At 42.5% G+C, this 17,025-nt stretch overlaps 1 protein-coding gene across 11 annotated transcripts in view; it reads right to left on the bottom strand.

Moving 5' to 3' along the window:
• The window catches only part of LOC111570975 (receptor-type tyrosine-protein phosphatase mu-like), a 138,383-nt gene that overhangs the window by 35,171 nt on the left and 86,187 nt on the right, over positions 1 to 17,025 (bottom strand). For 6 of the 11 annotated variants that reach the window (XM_055007155.1, XM_055007156.1, XM_055007159.1 and 3 more), the window contains 3 exons: positions 13,351 to 13,483; positions 9,421 to 9,453; positions 135 to 247 (listed from right to left, as the gene is read on the bottom strand). In XM_055007155.1, the coding sequence (XP_054863130.1) occupies positions 135 to 247; positions 9,421 to 9,453; positions 13,351 to 13,483 (279 nt within the window). The remainder of the gene's footprint in view (positions 1 to 134; positions 248 to 9,420; positions 9,454 to 13,350; positions 13,484 to 17,025) is intronic. The other 5 variants (XM_055007158.1, XM_055007160.1, XM_055007161.1 and 2 more) reach the window with 1 other exon arrangement.

Here is a 17,025-nt window from a genome sequence, read left to right as displayed (position 1 = left end):
GCAACACCACAGCAGTGACCTCAGAACCATTCTAGTTTCAGGTTCTCTATATGCCTTCTCTTTGTTCACCTTTTTCTTTCATTTCTGCCTTTTATGAAACCCATCACACTGCTGTTGTGTTGTTGTGTACTCACTGCGTCCGTTCACGGTGTGTGTGTCCACCATGGTGGTGTGTTGGGAGTTGTTGACCATCAGAGTCATTTCCTGTCTGGAGCTCAGAGTTTCCTTCCTCTTCTTGGCCAGTTTCCTGCAGAGACAAAGACAGTCGCACTGTTCAGTTACCAACCACATGCAACCACAACACAACCACAACACAGCCACAACAACAACACAACCACAACGCAACCACAACCACAACAATGCAACCACAACGCAACCACAACGCAACCACAACACAATCACAACCACAACACAGCCAACTGTTAAGGTGATATTAGCAGGTTGCAGTATGTTTTCAGGCAGTTAAGGTGGTATTTTTCAAAGACAGTACTTCTCTATTACCTCATCTTTGTCTGTTAAGGTGGAATGATTGAGAGGCAAAGGTGGCATTTGCGTTTTAAGGTGGTATGGTGGCTCAGCATCTGTCTGGTTAGATAATGCAGCTGGCTCTTAAGGCGGTATGATTGCTGGAGCTGAGTAAATGAGCCGTAACTAAACAGGAGATGAGAGTGTGAGAACATTCTGCAGGAACTGAGCTCGTAAACTTCTGAATAAGTTCTGCTTTTTGAATTTATTAGTCGTTAAAATCACTCACGTTGTCTCAGTGCATCTCTGCTGAGAAACTACAGCAGAACCTTTATATAAGAGAACAAACTACAGGAGAACCTTTATGTAGGAGAGCAAACTACAGGAAAACCTGTATATAGGAGAATATACGACAGGAGAACCTTTATATAGGAGAATAAACTACAGGAGGACCTTTATGTAGGAGAACAAACTACAGGGGAACCTTTATATAGGTGAATAAACTACCGGGGAACCTTTATATAGGAGAATAAACTACAGGAGAATCTTTATATAGGAGAATAAACTACAGGAGAACCTTTATATAGGAGAACAAACTACAAGGGAACCTTTATATAGGAGAACAAACTACAGGAGAACCTTTATATAGGAGAACAAACTACAGGAGAACATTTATATAGGAGAATAAACTACAGGAGAACCTTTATATAGGAGAATAAACTACAGGAGAACCTTTATAAAGGAGAATAAACTACAGGAGAACCTTTATAAAGGAGAATAAACTACAGGAGAACCTTTATATATATAACCTTTATAAAAAATTGCTCTCAGCTCTCGTAGGAGGCGGTCGCACTTTTCCTTGCTCCGCTATCTCTGTTCCTCCCTACCCTCATGTCTCCCTGCTTGCTGCATTTCTTCGTCTTCGTCTCGTCTGTCTGACTGGAGCGATCGCTTGGCACTGGACCTTCGAAACACCGATCATGGAATTGATTAACTGGTCTCTCAACGCAATTGACAAGATTGTCGCACAGGCCTAGGGGAGCCTACCTGCCCGGATGGGAGTTTCGCCTCTGGTTACATGATCGACGCCTGGGGGAAGTGGAAGGGGATCATGTGCCTGGCACCCCTATCCGTGGAGGACGTGGAAGATGTTTATATATTCGGATTTATGATGACAGGCCTGCTGATAATTGGCTTGTTCACTGGCCTGAGCTTCTGGAAAATCAGGAAGACCGCAGACAGAAACGACGTCCAAACTCTGCTGGTCTATGCAAACGAACGGATCACGGCTGCTGATTCTCGGTATGACGAACTTAATCGTAAGATGAACAATTTGCTTGGTGTGACTGTTGATTTGAGTCGCAGATTGGAAGCCATCAGGGTGAGAATCGCTACAGCTGAGGTCTAAAATTGTTGAGAGCAGTAGGGGGAAGGTGAAATTACTTCTCTCCCGCCCAAACAGAAGGAAACTGATTACATTCTGGCGCCCCTGGAACAATAACAAACTCCTCTGGAAGTTTCATGGTCAAGAGATAGCTCTCCTACACCCCCCCCACTTTCCCAAGGACACCTGTTGACTTTTGGACCGGGCCAACCGAGGACGTCTCCATAGCAACCTTGCTGTGTTATCGCGCTCCCACCCTCGTGAACTGAGACACCGGAGGTCTGAGACGGAAGAAGATGGGCTACACACATACACACACATCGGACTCATGAACTGAGGACTGAGCTAAACATTCGCACACACATTCCCATATCCACCATCCCCCCTGCCTTCACAAGCTTTCCTCACTATACACAGGAGCCAGGAATCCGTGCACCTGCACAGGAACCGGCTAACTGTGTGGTGCTCCCCCCTCCACCACCCCACATCCTTATCCCAACTATCCTTGTCTAACGTCATGCTTTGCCTGTTTGCGGGTTTGTTTTTTTAGGTTCCTTCTCAAATTGAATTTCCCGACATTGAAGGTTTCATTTGGTACGAGCCTTTTTTTTTCTTTTACCCTCTGCTATCCCTACCCAGATCCCAACGTGTCCTTTTTCTTTTTTTCTTCAAGAAAGGTGCGTGCAGCACTGTGCAGCAGCCAGAGCTGTCATTGGCAGGGCAGCTCAAATGAAATTTCGTTGTATATGAAAATGTGCAATGACCAATAAAGATTGATTATATAGGAGAATAAAGTACAGGAGAACCTTTATATAGGAGAATAAAGTAACGAAGAACCTTTATAAAGGAGAACAAACTACAGGAGAACCTTTATATAGAGGAACAAACTACAGGAGAACCTTTATATAGGAGAATAAACTACAGGAGAACCTTTATATAGGAGAATAAACTACAGGAGAACCTTTATATAAGAGAATAAACTACAGGAGAACATAGAAGCACACAGAAGATCGAATCCATCATATTTCTTTTTCATTCGTCCTGATTTTTCTGGAGGAAATGTTTGATTTTTGGGAGTCTGGTTCTTTCAGAGATGATAAATAAAGTCTGTATTCACCGTACAGAGACTATGTTCCTGTTTCAGCTGCTTTTAGTTCATACTTAGTAAAATAAATCAACAGATGTTCAGACTAAAAGCAGACAGATTTCTGGAGGTTTGTTCTCTAAGGGTTGTGTAACCACTGCAGAGGAAAAACCACAAACACTCTCCTGTCCATCAGCTGCATCTCCTCACTCCCTCCATATGTATTTCTTCTCTTTCTATTCTGAGCGTCTGAATAAAGAAAATCCATTTGTCCGATTGCTCACGCACACACTCGGTGTAAAATTTAACCCTGACCTGAGAGCTGCTGAAATATATAAATAAGAGCAGAAAGCGGCTTTTAGAGCGTCGGGGTGAAGACGGAGGATGGTGAAAGCGCCCTGAGGTGAGGTGCTGCCCTCCTCCCCCTCATGTCTTCAGTTGCACAATGAAAACCTGCAGCGTTTCTTCTTCTGATTCAGACCTGAACACACAAACTCTTTATTTACCCACGGAAAATACACCCAGCCAGTCCTTAAACCACAACGCAAGATGCCACAGCAACAAGTCCAGGCACAAAGACACACAAACAGTCCAAAAACAACCACAAGACTCAACTAATACACTAAAAACCAACACAAAGACAAAAAACACAACACAAAGGCACACAAATAGTCCAAAAACAACCACAAGACTCAACTAATACACTTAAAACAACACAAAGACAAAGAGCATGACACAAAGACACACAAACTGCACACAAACAGTCCAAAAATGACCACAAGACTCAACTAATACACTAAAAACCAACACAAAAACAAAAAACACAACATAAAGACACACAAACAGTCCAAAACAGACCACAAGACTCAACCCAGATACTGAAAACCAACACAAAAACACACAAAGTATTTTGCTGTTTGTTTCTGAATAAAACATATTAAATGTTTTTTTCTGTGTGTGTGTCTTTTACCTGTGTGTCAGTGTGTAGCTGTGTGTCATGACATCATCAGTGAGGCGTCGGAGGTTGATTGGTTGAACAACGTTTAACAAGCTGCGTGTCAAGGCAAATCTATGCTAATCTAATGAGCGACAGGACAATGCGTTAGTAATGACTGCTGGTGTGTGTGTGTGTGTGTGTGTGTGTGTGTGTGTGTGTGTGTGTGCGCATGTGTGTGTAGATGTGCAGTGAAGCAGGGTTAATAAAATTAGCCTGCTGTAAAGAACCTGTCTGATCAAATGATCGTTACAAGGAGAGATACACACACACACCTACACACACACACAGACACACACCCATTCACGTTCTGGACCATACACTGACTCGGGTCCTCATAATTCTGGTCTGTAGCTGCTGAAAGTTCTGAGTTCTGGAGCTGATGAGTCTCACTGGTTTAACTGGTTTTACTGGTTTAATGGTTAAACTGGTTAAACTGGGGTAACTGGTTGAACTAATCATCTTCATATAGTTTTTTTTAACATACTGTTGTTTTTCCTGCTTTCTAAGATTCTGAAATTTTTTTTCTTAGTTCTGTTTTGTGCTCTGTCTTAGTTTCTGGTGTATTTTTAGTTTTTAAAGTAAAATCATCAGTTCTGTTTTGTGTTCTGTCAGTTTTTGGTGTATATTTTAGTTTTAATATTTTTTTTACAGTAAAACTATGGTTTAAAAACAGTCAGATAAACTGCAGAAAAACCTGCTGCGTTTCCAGGAAGGAAGAACAAGAAGAACTAGAATGTATAGATAAAATGTTCTTATTTGGAACATTTAACTGAGGATCATGAAGCTGCTGGTCTCAGATCAGCGTTTCCTCGTTAATCCGTGCTGAGCAGGTAAAAGCCACACAAACACTGCAAATACACGTCAGCATCACAGCGACCTGAGGAGGCGTCGCTTCCACTCCGTTCAGTCTAACCTGGAGGAAAATGCAGGTTTTTCTGGATCAAAAAGCCGAGGATCTCTATTTATACTCCTAAGGTTTCTCATCACAGCTTGAAACAGAAACAGTGTTAAAGCTGGAGGCTGAGAATCACATCAGCGAACAGCTGAAACTGAAGCTGGAACAGACGAACCTCCCCTTCATCCAACTGCCAGACAGCCAATCAAAACTCACTAAGGAAGCCATTAGTGAAATTAGATTAAAAGATTACCAACCAGCTACCAACACTAAGGTTCACCCACAATGACCTTTTTAAAGTTTTCTCTGGTGAATTACCAGAAAACAAGCTTCTGTTGTGTTTGTCCACAATGAGCCAAAAATTCACCAAAATACCTCCAAATTATCCACATTTCCTCAAAAGCTTCCCATAATGACTAAAAAACTGTCCAAAACACCTGAAACCTCTCTGAAATTGAACAAAAACATCTTAAAGTGGTCGAAAATGACTCAAAGATTCGCTAAAATACCACAAAAATATTCTAAACCTGTGTGAAAGTTGGTCAAAAATAAAGCAACGCCACAAAAAAGTGTCCAGAAGCGCTTGGAAACTGTTAGAAATTATTTGAAAAAATAAAAAATTATCCAATTAATTTTATATCCAACTGTGAACATCAGTATTATGGGATGTATGATGTATGAATCAGTATTATGGGCTGTATAACAGTAAAACTGCAGCAGTTTCTGATGTAGTTTTACTCTTCACTGTCATACATCCCATAATACTGATGATCACAGTTCTTTTAATAAATCTGGACCCACCTCTATGGACTCCAAGGACCTGGAATGTTCTAAGTGAGACTAAACTTAAAGACAGGAAGCAGGAAAGGAGAACATCCCCTGGAGAAAGTTCTAGAGTAGACCTACTGACATCTGGAGAAAGTTCTAGAGTAGACCTTCGACAACTGTGGAAAGTTCTAGAGTAGACCTACAGACAACTGTGGAAAGTTCAAGAGCAGAGCTACCAACAATTGGATAAAGTTCTAGAGTAGACCTACCAACATCTGGAGAACGTTCTAGAGTAGACCACCAACAAGTGTAGAAAGTTCTAGAGTAGACCTACCGACAAGTGTAGGAAGTTCTAGAGTAGACCTACCAACAGCTGGAGAAAGTTCTAGAGTAGACCTACCGACAAGTGTAGAAAGTTCTAGAGTAGACCTACCGACAAGTGTAGAAAGTTCTAGAGTAGACCTACCGACAAGTGTAGAAATTTGTAGAGTAGACCTACCGACAACTGGAGAAAGTTCTAGAGTAGACCTACGACAACTGTGGAAAGTTCTAGAGTAGACCTAATGACAACTGTGGAAAGTTCAAGAGCAGCGCTACCAACAACTGGATAAAGTTCTAGAGTAGACCTACCAACAGCTGGAGAACGTTCTAGAGTAGACCTACCGACAACTGTGGAAAGTTCAAGAGCAGTGCTACCGACAACTGGACAAAGTTCTAGAGTAGGCCTACCAAAAAGTGGAGAAAGTTCTAGAGTAGACCACCAATAACTGTAGAAAGTTCTAGAGTAGACCTACCGACAAGTGGAGAAAGTTCTAGAGTAGACCTACTGACAACTGGAGAAAGTTCTAGAGTAGACCTACCGACAACTGGAGAAAGTTCTAGAGTAGACCTACCGACAAGTGTAGAAATTTGTAGAGTAGACCTACCGACAACTGGAGAAAGTTCTAGAGTAGACCTACGACAACTGTGGAAAGTTCTAGAGTAGACCTACCGACAACTGTGGAAAGTTCAAGAGCAGCGCTACCAACAACTGGATAAAGTTCTAGAGTAGACCTACCAACAGCTGGAGAACGTTCTAGAGTAGACCTACCGACAAGTGGAGAAAGTTCTAGAGTAGACCTACCGACAACTGTGGAAAGTTCAAGAGCAGAGCTACCGACAGCTGGACAAAGTTCTAGAGTAGGCCTACCAAAAAGTGGAGAAAGTTCTAGAGTAGACCACCAACAACTGTAGAAAGTTCTAGAGTAGACCTACCGACAAGTGGAGAAAGTTCTAGAGTAGACCTACTGACAAGTGTAGAAAGTTCTAGAGTAGACCTACCAACAACTGTAGAAAGTTCTAGAGTAGACCTACAGTTGTTGGTAGGTCTACTCCAGAACTTTTTCCAGGTGATGTTCTCCTTTATGGACTATGCATATATATATGTGTGTGTGTGTGTGCGTGTGTGCGTGTGTGTATATATAGATAGATAGAGAGAAAAAAATATATATATAAAGATATAAATAGATAGATAGATAGATAGATAGATAGATAGATAGATAGATAGATAGATAGATAGATAGATAGATAGATAGATAGATAGATAGATAGAAAAAGAGATGTAGATATAAATAGGAAGCCTTCATGAAAAGTTCCATCTTTGAACACAAATGAACAAAAAGAACAGGACAGGACTGAACTCTGATATTTTCTGATATTAAAACACTGAACTAACCTTTTCTCCTGGTAAACTTCATGTCCTGGCATATTTAATGATAATCTCATGTACTTTACTTTATTCTCCTGCTTATTGTGGAAACTGGTTAATAGATTCTCTGTTTTGTGTTCTATTGAGAATAAACTTCAAGACAGAAGTCCCAGCTGGACTGTGTACAAAGTTAAAGAAGCTAAGAATAATGAAGAGTTTACTTTCACTGTTTATGAATTAACAGCAGCTAATGTTCACTCTGGGTCTCCGTCCACACAGAGGGTCTGAAATGGAAACAAATATCCATATGGAAAAAAAAAATTTAGTTATATTTGGGGAAGTATTTATGAAACTCCAGTTACTTAGAAAAGGAAATCCACCAGTACTTCTGTTGTTGTGGTACAACCTGTAAAACCTGCTCTACCAGTTGACAGTTCAATGAAAAGAACCTTTTAAAAATTTATGACGAACTATTTTAGATTGTGAAAGATGTACAGTACAGTTTGTTGTGTTCAGTATTGTTGTGTTCCAGTTGTTGACTCCTACATCACATCTATTCTGAAATATTTCATACATGAAACTACATGCTACATCATGACCATCATGAAAACGCTGCTGGAGTCACATTTGAGTCGAGTCAGATGTTCACTCTGCGTTTAGCTCTTCAGATGTTCCATCAGCTGCACTTTGTTCAGTAAGATCACTGTCTTCAGTGTCTATAGCAACCAACAAACATCCTTACCAACATGTCTGCAGTCCGTTACAACCAGAGAAGATGAACACAAGCAGGGCAGAGACTAGACTGGGCTTCAAGGCCTGGAAGATGAATTGGAACATGCTGACATGCACTCAGAACAGATCAGGGAGAGGTTCAGGCTGACTTTTAGGGTGTTTGATGTGTTCAGGTTCAAAAATCAGGTCAGAAGTGAGATGTTGGGGTAAAGCTGTGGTTGAAGGTGTGATGGAGGTCTGGGTCTGTTGGTCATGGTCCAGAGTTCAGAGGTCATAGAGGAGATCAGATCAGCTGGATGGACACTTGGTCATTTCCTGTTCTGGTGACTGCAGGTGTGACAGAAACGTTCCAGGTTCAGATGTTCTATGAAGAGTGTTTAAAAGGTAACATCTTGAATGAAAACTGTTTCTTCACAGTGATACCATAAAGGAGCCATGTTTAAACACACAAAGAACCATTTAACAAGAGGTTTTTTAAAGAACCATTCCTTCAAACTGTTCTTTATAGAAACAAAAGTGCCTCAAATAAGCATCAACAAACAGTTCCTCCAGGCTCCATAAACACTCTGAACAACTTCAGGAAAGTAGGTTCTTTATGGAACCATTTTCCATGTAGTTCTTTATGAGTCACTGAGGACATATCTGTGGATCCATCTGGTTCTTCGTTGAGTACTTGGGTTGTTCCCATCAGAGCACATTCAGTATTTTACGTTCTGGACTGATGGTCTGGGAGAACAACATGTTCTCAGTTTGGGAACTGTGATGAACTGTTTTCTATTTTCTGATTATTTATGTACCATATAATTCATCCAGAACAAAGTAATGTTCCGTGACAAACCAAAGAACTCTAAAGGTCAGGTTCAGGTGGGTCAGGGCAGGTATGGTTGATGATGACATCACTGGCCAGATGTTTAGTTAAAGGGGTTGGAGGTCATAGTTGAAGTTGAGGCAGGAATCATCCGGGAGAAGTAGAGGGATGTGGAGGGGAAGTAGAGGGGCAGTGATCCATGAGTTCAGGTGTGAAGAATGTCAGGTGAGACATTTAAATCATCTGCAGGGTGTCAAAGGTAAGAACAAGACATGCTAGCACCTGGGGTCAAAGGTCAGAGGGGACCAGAGAGGGTCAGGGTGAGGCTTAGGTCAGGTTCAGGATCAGGGTCAGGTTTAGTGTCAGGTTTAGGTTTAAGGTCAGGTTTAGGGTTGGGGTCAGGTTTAGGGTTGGGGTCAGGTTTAGAGTCAGGTTTAGGTCAGGTTTAGGATTAGGGTCAGGTTTAGGGTCAGGGTCAGGTTCAGGTCAGGTTTAAGGTAATCAGGGTTACAGGCAGCACACACTCAGCTTTCAGGCTTTCAGGTGTTACAGTCAGATGTTAGGGTGAAGCCAGAGGTGAGGGGTGAACAGGTTACTTACAGATAATAAGTGTAGGAGTGATAATTTCTTCGTCTGAGTGGTGAGGGGCGGAGCAGAGGGAGGGATGAAATGGAGGGAAAGAAAACAGAAAAACAGAAAAAGGAAAAACAACAGATTAATGTCTTGGAGAAAAATGAACAGAACAGATGAGGTAAATTTTTGTGTGTAGAGGTGAAGGAGTGGAGAGCAGTGATTGGCTGGCACAAGGTGTCAGTTACAGTGTAAAGGAGCGGGAACACATCTGGTTGGTTAACAAGGTGAATGTGTGAAAAGGTACAGTGTAGTGGCTCCATTACATAAACAAACATTAACATATTCACAAAATATAATATTCACCACTAAATAATAATGAAGAGCATGTAACACTGAGTCAACAACCTGGATATAAATGTTCTAAAGAGTCAACAACCTGGATATAAACGTTCTAAAGAATCAGTAACCTGGATATAAACATTCTAAACAATCAATAAACTGGATATAATTGCTCTAAAGAGTCAATAACCTAGATATAAATGTTCTAAAGAGTCAAAAATCCTGGATATAAATGTTCTAAAAAGTCAATAACCTGGATAGAAACGTTCCAAAGAGTCAATAGCCTGGATATAAATGTTCTAGAGTCAATAACCTGGATATAAATGTTCTAAAAATCAGTAACCTGGATATAAATGTTCTAAAAATCAGTAACCTGGATATAGATGTTCTAAGTTTTAGTGAACATCAGGTAAATGTCTGTAAACCACCGGAGCAGATGAGTTAAGTCAATAACCTGCTGCTGTATGATCAGAAAAGGCTGCAGAAAAGCTTTAAAATTCACTAAATCAATGTAGCTGTGGAATAAACGTTCCAGTAACAACAGTAAATCTGAAACGCTGCTGTGGAACCTTCTTCTTTGTTCTATTTGTGGGAGACTCTGAAAGTCCTAAATCAGATGTGAGCCGACAGGATTATTCCATACATAAAGTCAGTGATTAGCGGTGAACATGACTGATACCTGAACACGGCTGTAAACGGGTTCAGGATGATAGAAACGTGTCCTACACACTGCTTCCTGTTACACTCTCTCCACCCGGCTTCCCCCTGTAATGAGTTTGACCTCTGTTTGGTCACAGAGTGGAAATCAAACACACCGTCAACATTAAAAACCTCATTAGTTCCCCAGCAGCCGCCTTCCTCGTTCTGTCTCTAATATCTGTGAGAGATAAGAGCTCCGTCGACCCGACAGATGAGTCGAACTGTACTGACACACACTCCACTTTATGAAATGTGTGTGTGGAGAAAAAGTGTCTCTGTTGCCTGAAGCCATTCAGCTCGAGGCAACTCTGAAAAAGAAGAATAAAACGCTCTTTCATCTAAATTTCTCTCTCATCTCCAACGTTCTCCAAACACAGACCCGTTCTCTCTGTGTTTAAGTGTGTGTGCAGGATAAATTGTGTATATGTTAGCGTGTGTGTCCCAGCGGGGTTGTGTTTGATGTTGGAGAATAAAGTGGGCCCAGATACAGTTTAATGGTGATTACTGTTGCAATCTGCTCCATTATTCATCCTCATCATCCTCCTTGTCGCTGCCAGTGAGTGGACACCATCCAGGCTTTGATGTGACTCCGTCCAGCTCCACACAAACGTGATTTACAATAAAAAGAGCTCTGCATCATTACACACTTTCATTCACCGTCTCCTTTCTATGTGAAGTACGACACTCATGAGAACATCCTTTTACAGCTGCAGGAACTCATTTCTGAACTTTTGTGGTTTTCTGACAGAAAAATAACGGTTCTTCAGTGGTTCTTCAGAAGGTTCGTTTATTTGATAAAACATCAGAAAATGGAGAAATGTTTATCATTGTTCCACAAATCCCAAACTGCATTCTTGAAAAGTGTTTTTCTGTCTGACCAAGAACCAAAAACATTAAAAATGTTCTAATAGAAGGAACCCCAATGCTGCAGTTTCCTTCAGTTCATTTCTCTATTTTTTACCAGAACATGGAACCAAGTTGGTTCACAGATTGGACCTAAATGAGCAGATGAATTAGAGGGTGTAGGCCCCCTCGTCCCGGTTCATGGAGCAGCTCGCGCGCTGGGGGGGGCCCACACCCTACACCCTTTCGCATACCTGGGACTCCATCCTCCAGAGACCACCGGACGGCGGGGGGCGTGGCCGGTCTGACAGATTCTGACAGATCTGTCAGACCGGCCACGTGATTAAAAGGACATGTCAGCACACGTCGGATGACGCTCTGAAGAAGACTGCAGTTGCAGTTGAAACATGTCAGCTAAGGTAAAACCATCTTTACTTTGATTTGTCGGTGTAAAAAATAACATCCTATGATAGTTAAGGACAAAATGAACATCATCCAAATATCAACCACGTTCACTTACACTCAGATAAACCAAGGTTCTAACTGGAAATAAAAGCAGTACTTTGTAGTGACCGTTCTTTAAAGAACCTCCAGAGGAACCTCAAAGGACCATCAAAGAATTATTCCTTCAGACACCAGAAATAGCACTAAAATCTTTTTTTTCTTAAGTTCTTTAATGAGCAATTTTTCAAATAGTTCTTTCTGAGGATAATTTTTTAAAAACCATTTGGGTATTTGGGGGCTGCACAGTGGATCAGTGGTTAGGACTGTCGCCTCACAGCTAGAAGATCCCCGGTTTGCATCCCGGTTGGTTCTGGTCTTTCTGTATGGAGTCTCCATGTTTTCCCTGCTGGGTTCTCACTGGGTTCTCCAGCTTCATCCCACAGTCCAGCAACATGCTGAGGTTAACTAGTGATTCTAAACTGTCTGCATAGGTAGCCCTGTGATAGACTGCTACCTGTCCAGGTGAATCTGTGATAGACTGCTACCTGTCCAGGTGAATCTGTGACAGACTGCTACCTGTCCAGGTGAAGCCGTGATAGACTGCTACCTGTCCAGATGAAGCTGTGATAGACTGCTACATGTCCAGGTGAAGCTGTGATAGACCGTTACCTGTCCAGGTGAACCTGTGATAGACCGTTACCTGTCCAGGTGAACCTGTGATAGACTGTTACCTGTCCATGTAAACCTGTGATAGACCATTACCTGTCCAGGTGAACCTGTGATAGACTGTTACCTGTCCAGGTGATTAAGTGGTTTATAGGTGATTGATTTAGACATCTGATCTCTTGATGTCGAGTCATTTTAAACAACTCTGTGGTTCTATTCTGATAACAAATCTTGTTCCATTAGAACACGTTCATTATTCGGTGTTTTGGACTGTTGGTCAGAAAGAAGAACGTGTTTCAAGATGCCAGTTTGGGATTTGTGAAACTGTGAAGAGTATTTCTCTTGTGTGTTCTGATGTTCTATGCTGAAATAATCCTGTTTAGCTGCAGCTCTGCCTTGATGTTGTTGCCTGCCAGCAAACCAAAGACCTCCAGTCAACATGAAGAACCTCTGAAGAACCAATAATGAAGAACCATCCCCTAAACACAGAGGTTCCTCAGTGGTGAAATAGAGATCATTTCATGATCAGTAACAGTTAGAAACCCTGTAGCTAAATGGTCAGTACTAGTTCCTGTCCACGGTGATGTTAGCAGAATGATCAATATCTAGAGATTATTGATTGATGAAATGCTGATCAATAACTCTGCATGATCACTGGAACAGCAGTCAGATCAGTTTCTAGTGAAATGATTGATTCATATACGTTAAAATGATCAGAGGTAAACAGATCCTGTCGAACTGAAAATCCTTCAAGTTTAACTGAAGCAGCAGAACTTCCACATGAGCAGAACCCAACAGAATAAAGATGTTCTGAAGGAGCTTGTTTTCACCTCAGTCTACAAAATAGTTTGGCCTCAACAGAAACAAGAAACCAGTTTTCAGTTTCTAATTAAATCATGTTCAATAAATCAGTCTGAGTTACCCAGTCTGTTACTCTGTGTGTGTGTGTGTGTGTGTGTGTCGTACCGTTTCTTCATCAGCAGGATGACTCCAAGGAAGATGATGATGAAGAGCAGGACTCCAGCGATGGACCCAGCGATCTTCACTGTGTGATCCGACTGCTTCTCCTGCTCCGGTTCTGGTTTCCTGGTGACTGCTCCTGAAACCAGTGACCAGTGTCAACTACCTTCAACTGGTGGTAACTGGGTATTAACTACCTTTAACTGGTGGTAACTGGATATTAACTACCTTTAACTGTTGGTAACTGGATATTAACTACCTTTAACTAGTGGTAACGGGATATTAACTATCTTTAACTGGTGGTAACTGGATATTAACTACCTTTAACTGGTGGTAACTGAGTAGGTAACCTAACTCTCACCTCTATGCTTCATAAACTGGATATTTATCTAATAATACTTGTTACCACTAACTCCCATTAACTCACCAACCTTCACCATGAGTTGCTGCTAACTACCTTTAATACTTCCTGTAGTTTTATGGTCACCACAGCTGAGCCGTTAATCCAGTCCAGTAGCTATCAGTTAACTGTTTAACCTGTAAATAACTACTAAAATACACCAATCCTCTGCTATGTTTGGTCCATTAGGTACAGGTACATTAACTGACCATTTAAATCCATCTTCCTATGTTTATAAGTGTGTAAACAGAAGAGGAAAATTATGTTTTTGCTCCTTTAGCTGCTTTAAAAAATCACAAGACCTTTCATGAAACTCCATTGAAAATAAGGCAAACATTAGAAAAGTAACAATATGAAAACAATACGACGTAAACCGGCCTTACTTTGGATTAAAGAGACGACTTCAGACAAGGTAAAAACTTATTTGCTCGATTTTGCAGCTTCCATCCAATTTTTCTAAAGTAGTCCATTAAACTTAGATAAAAATACATGAACAAAAACATAGTAAGACAAGTAGAGAGTGGCTTTATGTGGAGATATTAAAATAGATGTTTTATCAAGACATGCTTTTGAAGGGGACTGATGACCACCGACTTCCACCAGAACCACACAGTTTATAGTTCTGGATTTAAAATACTATAAACAGCCATTAATAACGTCCACTGAGTTATAAACAATAAGTCTGTTTTGATTTTACTTTTAGCAGATTATATTAGTTTGGTCTTCTCACTGAGTGAAAGCAGGTTTAGAAAATCCTCCAAGCTCCACTGAGGTCAGTGAAATGTTCCTGTGGTTTTTTGTGGCCCAGAAGGTTCTGAGTCACAGCGGTTCTGTTTCAGGGGAACTTCCTCTGACTGCATAATGTGATGTTTCAACGCTGTGTGTGTCCAGGTGTAATACCCTTCAGGTGACTCATAGATGAGAAACGTTCTGGTGAACTCGTCTCCGTCGAGCTGTAATGTGTCATTTCAGAGCGACATCAGTACCTGACAGCAGCCATCAGTCAGTGTGTCGACAGGACACGTCTACCTGCCCAAGTGGGGACACACTGCACTGTGGGGACACACTGCACTGTTGGGACACACTGCTCTGTGGGGACCTACTTCCCTGTGGGGACACAATGCCCTGTGAGGACACACTGTCCTGTGGGGACACACTGCCCTGTGGGGAAATACTGCATTGTGGGGACACACTGCCCTATGGGGACATATTGCCCTGTCGTTAAACACTGCACTGTGGGAACATATTGCCCTGTGGGGACAGTCTGCATTGTGGGGACCTACTACCATGTGGTGGACACACTGCCCTATGGGGACATACTGCCCTGTGGGAACATATTGCCCTGTGGGAACATATTGCCCTGTGGGGACACACTGCCCTGTGGGGACATATTGCCCTGTGGGGACATGCTGCACTGTGGGGACAGTCTGCATTGTGGGTACGTACTGCACTGTGGGGACATACTGCACTGTGGGGACACACTGTACTGTGGGGACACACTGCCCTGTGGGGACCTACTACCCTGTGGGGACGCAATGACCTGTGGGGACCTACTGGGCTGTGGGAACACACTGCACTCTGGGGACACACTGCCCTCTGGGGACACACTGCCCTGTGGGAACACACTGCACTGTGTGGACCTACTGTCGCGTGGGGACACACTGCCATGTGGGGACATACTGCCCTGTGGGGACATACTGCATTGTGGGGACACACTGCCCTATGGGGACATATTGCCCTGTGGAGACATACTGCATTGTGAGGACATATTGCCCTACGGGGACACACTGCCATATGGGGACATATTGCCCTGTGGGGATATACTGCATTGTGGGAACATATTGCCCTGTAGGGACATACTGCCCAGCGGGAACATATTGCCCTGTGGGGACAGTCTGCATTAAGGGGACCTACTGCCCTGAGGTAGACACACTGCCCTGTGGGGCCCTGTGTTTATTTATGTAGTGCCAATAACAGTTCAATTTGTAGGGAACTGCAACAGAACCAGGACAGAACCAGAACAGAACCAGTATGGAAACAAGACTAAACCAGTAAGAACCAGTATGACCAGTTCAGATGTTCTCAGTCTTTTTTCTTTATTTTCTCAGTTTTCATTTCATCTCTTCAAGGTCAGACTGACTCAACCGCTGAATCTGTTTCATCTCCCTCACACACACACACACACACACACACACACACACACACACACACACACACACACACACACACACACACACACACACACACACACACACACACACACACAGAGCTTCCCCCTCGGAGGCAGCGAGCTGCTGCTTTCAGTTTAAAGGCTATAAAGGCTACAAAAACACTGCTTTGAAGACACCATTTATTTGTGTGTGTGTGTGTGTGTGTGTGTGTGTGTGTGTGTGTGTATGTCAGTGCATGCATGAATGTGTGTTTGTTGTGTTATTGTCTGTGTGTCACAGCAGCCTTAGAAGCTGTTTTTATGTGAAAGTGAAGCTGTTTAGAGCTTCCAGGCTTCAGTCTGACTGTGTGTGTGTGTGTGTGTGTGTGTGTGTGTGTGTGTGTGTGTGTGTGTGTGTGTGTGTGTGTGTGTGTGTGTTTAGGTGTGTGCGTGTGTGTGCATGTGCGTGTGTGTGTGTGTGCTGGTAAATATTTAAATGTAATTTTCTGAGTCCCATCTGTTCCCTGATGGATGTATTGGAGTTTAAATGTTCTGATTCCTGGAGGTCTGAGGTTTGATCTGCAGCAAATAAACCATGAAACATCAGGGCAGATGTTCTAATCTGGTGCTGGCCTGGTCTCTGTCTGGTTTTGGACCGGTTTCTGACCTGGTTCTGGACCAGTTTCTGACCTGGTCCTGGATTGGTTTCTGACCTGGTTTGGATCGGTTTCTGACCTGGTTCTGAACTGGTTTCTGACCTGGTTTGGATCGGTTTCTGACCTGGTTCTGGACCAGTTTTTGACCAGGTTCTGGACCGGTTTCTGATCTGGTTTTGGACCAGTTTCTGACCAGGTTCTGGACCAGTTTCTGACCTGGTTCTGGACCAGTTTTAACAACACTTCAGTCCAGACTTCTTCCCAGAGTTAGAGCACAGTCATATATGCACACATGAAACACGCGTGTTCAGGTTCAGAGTGATGACATCTCGTCTGTGAACCTACAGAGAGCAGCTGAAAAACAAGAACATCCATGAAGCTCTGCACACGGATGTGTCCAGGTTCCTGGAGACTCTTCAGAACCGGTGGAACCACAAGTCTGTGTGTGTCTGTCTGTGTGTGTCTGTTGTGTGTCT

Source organism: Amphiprion ocellaris, chromosome 22 (genome assembly GCF_022539595.1).
Source record: "Amphiprion ocellaris isolate individual 3 ecotype Okinawa chromosome 22, ASM2253959v1, whole genome shotgun sequence".
Classification (NCBI taxonomy): Eukaryota; Metazoa; Chordata; class Actinopteri; family Pomacentridae; genus Amphiprion; species Amphiprion ocellaris.
This window is presented reverse-complemented; position numbering and strand designations above follow the sequence as displayed.